The following is a 6726-nucleotide window of genomic DNA, read 5'->3' as shown; positions in this document are numbered from 1 at the left end:
CTTCCTGCAGGAAGAGTGACTCCTGCACGACCATTTCTTCACGTGGGCATCGACTACGCCGGGCCTATCTTCATCAGGACGAGCAAAGGGCGTAGGCGCTCACAAAGCGTTCATCGCGGTTTTCATTTGTTTTAGCTCCAAGGCCGTTCACCTCAAGGCTGTTTCAGCATACACCACCGACGCCTTTCTGGGTGCTCTCCGTCGATTCACATCTCGCCGAGGACTGTGCACGGACATCTACTCCGATTGCGGCACCAATTTTTCGGGCGCCGACCGGCAACTTCGAGAGATGCTCCGAGCCTCCTCGTCAGAAGGATGAAGGATCGCACACGTCGCTATCAGAGGGGATCCATTGGCATTTTAATCCCCCTTCGGCACCACATTTTGGTGGACTCTGGGAGGCGGCCGTGAAATCTGCCAAGTATCACCTGCGCCGAACCATCGGCGAAACCAGGCTCACCTTCGAAGAAATGAGCACCCTGCTCGCACAAGTGGAGGCATGCCTGAACTCCCGGCCCATGCATGCCCTCTCAGACGACTCCGACGACCTCACGGCTCTGACACCAGGTCACCTGCTCATCGGGGCACCACTGCTAGCCATTCCCGAGCCTTCCTTGTCGGACAAGAAGGAAAATTTGTTTTCCAGGTGGCAACTTATCCAGCGAATGCGAGACCACTTCTGGCAGAGATGGTCACGCGAGTACTTACACACTCTGGCTAGACCGAAATGGACCAAGGACGCTTTGCCACCACGCACTGGATCACTATGCGTCATTCGTTCCGAGCTCTCACCACCAAATAAGTGGCCACTGGCACGGATCACGCAGCTACATACTGGAGACGATAGCGTGGTACGAGTGGTCACAGTCAAAACAGCCTCATCCGAATTAACTCGTCCTTTGGTCAAATTAGTTCTATTGCCAGAAGATGCTACCGCGTTTATCTCGCACGCTAATGCATCGAATGTAACGGAGAGCTTGAATTGATCGCCTGTACGTTCGTGAATCATTGCTTCAATTGTATTTTATCATATAACTCTCGTTTACAGTTCAAGCTCTTCCACGGAATCATTGTATTGTATCGCTTGTCTTATGTACGCGTTTACTGTTTTTTTTATTGTAATCTCAATGCGTTCATCGCATCGCAAGTACCTACGCAAGTACGTGTGCTCCGACGTGCTGTGTCATACACGTGTCCTCAGGTTGAAAGTCCGAAACAGCAAGTACAACGAAATTATTTACCGCGTAAATCAAATGTTCGCCCTCTTAAAAGAAATTTGCAGCTAGTAATCACTTTCGATCGAACAAGCATCGCCCGAGGTAACTTCTATACATATATCGTCACGGAGATGACGAGGCGGGCGGGAATGTTTGAGATTGTTAATTCGGGAAAAGCAAGAATTCTTTCAGTCGACCGACAGTAATCGTCATTGAACGCACGCATAAAGTGAACTCGTGATTTCATCTCGAGCATGATCTTAATCCTCGTTAAAATCATCGATTTGACATTCTTTGTTCTTTTTAAAACAGGTACACGCTCCGGCAACGGACAACCGAAAGTTCTAGAACAATTCAATTGTCGCACGCGAGCGCAGCGCTCCGACGAATACGTCACGCGCTGTCACCAATCCCACGTACGGATTTTCTGTCGCGCATGACTGTTACATTGAACGTCGTTAGAAAAGGATCCAAAGCGCCAATCAATTTTGTACAACTAATGCCACGTAATAATTACGATTGTGGCAAAATTTTATTGGATTTTTCCCAAGAAGAAAGCCCAGGCCGAAAGCAATAAATGCTTCGATCTCGCCGTTCCTCCTGCTTAGACCGCTTAGATTTCTTAGTTCTTAGAGTTTTAGACTTCTTAGAGTTCTTAGAGTCATAGTCTCGCTACTATATCGCTTCGTAAAACCGCCGTGCTAACTGCTTAGTGAAAACCGCTATAAAACGAATCTTTCGAGAAGTGCCGAGAAAATCACCGAGATTTTCCATCACCGCGATTCCAACTACAATTTGGAAAAGGTGACCGCATTTAATATTCTGTTAATCTAATATTTAATTATAATAATTATATTTTCTGAATTTGTAACTGAGCATATTAAAGAAAATTCTTTTGTTAAATTACAAAGAAACGGAGTTCTCTTTTCTGTCGTGTATCATATCAACCGTGTACCGTTTTCTCACTCGAATCTTTCCGCGCGGTGCATTCCCGCACAAGTATATATATATATATATATATATATATATATATGTATATGTATATATATGTATATATATATGTATATATATAGGTATATATAGTATGTGTGTGTGTGTGTGTGTGTGTATATATATATATATAGTATATGAAAAATAAATATTGTATTAACTGTGTATCTCAGCATTTAAAATTATCCATTCCTTCCGTCTTCGCGATATTCGTTCTTTTCCTTCCTATATTTTTCGTATCATATTATATGTGCAGGCAGCATCATCGCGATCGATGGTATCATCGCGTTTGATAATATTGTTACTCTTTAAAAGTATATTAGAATATAATTGAATAAGCACAATAGAAATAAAAAAAATATATGTATATGTATATGTATAATATATATTTTACGTATGAGAATTAGTAAAAGGTGTCACATAAGAAGCTAAAATGAGAGAGAAAAAATCGTAAGTATAGGATGCACATGAATCGCAGCGGATGGCATAACGTATCGAGAGAAAGATGGTGTATGAAATAGAGCGCACGGCAGAGGCGGCGGTTGCAGCGCTGCTCAATATTTCAATGTGTATAACGATAATATTTGATAGTTGGATACTCTTTGCACAACAAAGTTAACTGCCCAGAACTTATTATATCGATCTTCTCGCGGCAACACTTTTGATTTACTTTATTTTATATACATCGACTGCCATCGATAAATCCCGGCAGTCTCGCTACAGCGAAGAATGTTTTTCAGCGTCAGCCTTGTCCACGTCTTATCCACGCACGGATTCATCCTATATAAAACAAAAATTCTCTACTTTAAAATAAATTTCCTGTTTAGAAAAGTTGTTAACAGTGACGCAAAAAAAAGTTCTGCTATGTAAAAGAAAAATTCTCTGCTTTAAAATAAATTTCCTGCTCCATGTCTTGTCCGCGCACGGATTCATCAGTTGTAGGTACAGGGTCCATTATAAAAGTAGTGCGCATTTTCTGGGAAAAATAGATTTATTGATCGTAGCTGTACAAATGCTCAAAATTCTTCAAAATACTCTCCACCTGAATCAATACACTTGCGGAGACGTGTCTGCCACGCCTGGAAGGCACGCTGAAACTCCTCGACGGGAATGTTTCTTAGGAACATTGTAACATGCTTTTGGATGTTTTCCACAGACTCCCAATGCTTTCCTTTCAGCTCTCTCTTCAGACGGGGAAACAAAAAAAAGTCGCACGGAGCCAAGTCGGGACTGTAAGGGGGCTGGGAGACCACCGGGGTGTTGCTCTGGGCCAGATAGTTGGCAACGATGAAGGCCGTGTGGCTGGGGGCATTGTCATGGTGGAGCTTGATCGCGTCTTTGATGTCAGCCCTCACGCGCGCGACCCGGCGTTTCAATCTCTTGAGCACCTCCAGGTAGAAGGCTGAGTTGACAGTTTCTCCCTGCGGTACAAACTCAAAATGGACGATTCCTCGGACGTCAAAAAAGTCAATGAGCATCGTTTTGATGCGAGACTTGCTCATTCGCTCCTCGCAGCCCTTCTTGAACGCCTTGTGCCACCTCCCGGACTGTGACCTTGAAATACAGTCGTCCTTGAAGGCCTCTTGAAGCATCTGGAATGTTTCGGTTGCATTCTTTCCAAGTCGCACGCAAAACTTGATGGCGTATCGCTGTTCAAGCGAACGCTCCATCGCGCCGTGTTACAAAGTCGAAAAACACACTTCACGCGGAGGCACGTCTTTCCACTCAGACTGCTCGGAGCAAACTGGCGATCGGCTGCCTTGGAAGGGCAGACCCCCCACCACATTTCCCGACCCATTTTACCCCGCTGGATGGATATTCGCGTCACAATAAAATCGTGCGCATTACTTTCATAATGGACCCTGTATTTAAAAGGTGTGTGTGTGTGTGTGTGTGTGTGTGTGTGTGTGTGTGTGTGTAATGAAATTCAGACAGCTCTATAAATTTGAAAAAAATGATGATGGGAAGAGAATATCTCCTTCATGCATACTGGCGAAATCGAAGAGAAGGATGTCTCTGTCGGCGAGGATGCTCCCATCAAAAAGGAGGAGGAAATCGAGCATGAACTTGACGAGAGCCTCCCGATTATTAATTTCACATCTTGTACGAGTGACGAATTGATCAAGTTCATGCTCGATTCTTTGATTTAACTGATGAGGAGGAATTATTACACTTTTATAATATACTTTGCTGCGGTGGCGGCAGAGGCTGAGGAGGAGGCTGAAGCGGCAGGGATTGCCGCTTGGGCCGAAGAGACTGTGTGGATGGGGGAGGTGGATGAAGAAGAGGACAATTAGATGGCTGCGGAGGAGGTAACGGGGGATGGAGGTATCAGATAAGCATTTTGCATTCTTACTTCTTTTCTCTACGCAGCATTTTTATATTTTTACTTTTCTTCTCTATGTGCTCCCTCATCCCCCCTCCCCTATCTCCAACAAGTTCCTCTTACGACCGCGACACCAGCGCTGCCTGATGGCAGCCAGGTGACTGTATCCTTGGATAGCCCAGAACCACCACTATTTTTTATGTTGGCCAAACAAAAAGGAAATTAAAAACTCGAATAAAAGAACATAGGACTGACATAAGAAGATCCACCTCAGAAATGTCAGTGGTTTCACGTGGTTTTACCAGTTGAATGAGATGCATGAATTGGATTGGGATAATATTAGAATTTTAAACACAGAATAATCGTTAATGAAAAGAAGAATCTCTGAAATGATATACATTAAAAGCCAAATAAGTAGTATCAATAAGCAAAGTGACACTGAATCATTGCCTGATGTTTATCTGCCTTTTCTTAAGAAAGATCTCTCTCACACTTAATAAATATAATTCTAGAACAGTCTAAACTTTTGACACATATATATAAATAATGGTACATATATGATATGACAAATAATAACACAAAATGTCACGATAAATTTCCATGTCTGTGTAAAGAATGTACTTGAGATTCATCATTTGTTTGCTGTAAAACAGGTAACGATTTTATTCTCATACATTTCGATTAAAAGATATTAATAATAAGTTAATTTGTTAAATTAGAATCTGGAAATTCTTGTTCTACATATTTCGTAATTTGACATTGGCGTTGCAACATTATTGTACGAGGCACCTTCACACGATGAAAGAACACGTTTATACATAGTTGTATTACACGACAATTGAATTTAATGTCAGCTACATGTAATTCTGCGTTTTAAGAATATTGTGAATATACTGAAGATGGCCAGATTGTGGTTGAAACGTCTAATGTTTTATTAATGTAATGATAAATAATTAAATATCACAAACAATATCTTATGTGGTGGTTTTTTATGCTCTTCTTTTCATACGTTTTTATTTGTACTATTTTTATGAGAAAATGCACGTGCAGTGTGTCAAGAAAGCGTGCAGCATCGGCACGAGACCAGAATCTACTCCTGAACGTGGCGTGTCTCTTCTTAGATTTCGTGATTACGGACTCGTGAGAATCGTCCGCGACCATTAAAAGGTCTCGACGCCGATCTTACGCTTCCAATGACATATTTATTATTGTTTTAGCCGCAGTGAAGGGCACAAACTCGGTGTCCTTTTGGTCTCGCTGCTTGTTTACGTGTACCGATTTTTAGTTTATCTCGGAGCGACATTTACGAGGAGATATTGGATTCCTCGTTTTACTTTTTAGTGTGGGAAAGGAAAATGTTTAGTCTTCTCTAGGCTATAACGTTCAATTTGTTCGTTATTCACAGCTGTCTCTTTATTTTAATGAATTCCAGATCTCCACGAAAGAAAAGAGTCGTAGGAGTCCGCTGGATGTAACACATCTATAGTCACGATTTCATACTATTATAATAACGATTCCATCCCAAATAATTCTATTAGGCACAGCTTTTCGAAGCAAATGTTTCATCAGTAAGCGGACATAAGATTTCGGTACACTTTTCATTATTTTTTCAATGCTTTTCATCGCATAATTATGCTCGTGTAAGGCATGTAGACGGGTTCTAACACAGCAGCTCTGAGAGATAGGTGATAAGGTCAGGGGATTCTCTCGGCGCAAGGAGGGTCCTCGGGGAGGGGAGGGGATAATGCCACTAGGCGAGGGCTGACGCGAGAAGGATGACGTCACGGGAGTGTGCGGGAAAATTACGTCGTGGGAAATTACGTAGGATATGCGAAAATTATGTCCGCGTCGCGATGACGACGTCACGCGAGGTCAGTGACTGCCGGGCGCGATCCCCACTGTACACTATATTTACCACTAATCATTTTTCTTCTTATGCACCGTCATTTTATTCTTTTAGCACGCGGAATATTTTATTTATTTATTTATTTATTTATTTATTTTATTTATTATGTTATATTATATTATATTTTATTTTATTTTAATGATTCAAAGAGTGTGAACGCACTATGCAATAAGCGCGATGTCGTGCGTAATGTGATACAGTAGAGATAAGATGGAAAAAAAAATGAATACAAGGAAGGAATAATTACGAACATTGAGATATTTTTATTTTTATTTAGTTTTCCTGTA

At 41.8% G+C, this 6726-nt stretch overlaps 1 protein-coding gene across 1 annotated transcript; it reads left to right on the top strand.

The window, feature by feature from the left end:
- Positions 1-470: 470 nt before the first annotated feature.
- LOC147909025 (uncharacterized) lies at positions 471-5505 on the top strand. The gene is made up of 2 exons (XM_087407746.1): positions 471-851; positions 1530-5505. The coding sequence occupies exons 1-2, from the start codon at positions 471-473 to the stop codon at positions 1563-1565; spliced, it is 417 nt and encodes a 138-aa protein (XP_087263872.1). The 3' UTR covers positions 1566-5505.
- Positions 5506-6726: the final 1221 nt, after the last annotated feature.

Source organism: Acromyrmex echinatior, chromosome 7 (assembly GCF_024713525.1).
Source record: "Acromyrmex echinatior isolate Ae372 chromosome 7, ASM2471352v2, whole genome shotgun sequence".
NCBI lineage: Eukaryota > Metazoa > Arthropoda > Insecta > Hymenoptera > Formicidae > Acromyrmex > Acromyrmex echinatior.
Note: the sequence above shows the minus strand (reverse complement) of the source record. Positions and strands in the feature narration are given on the sequence as shown.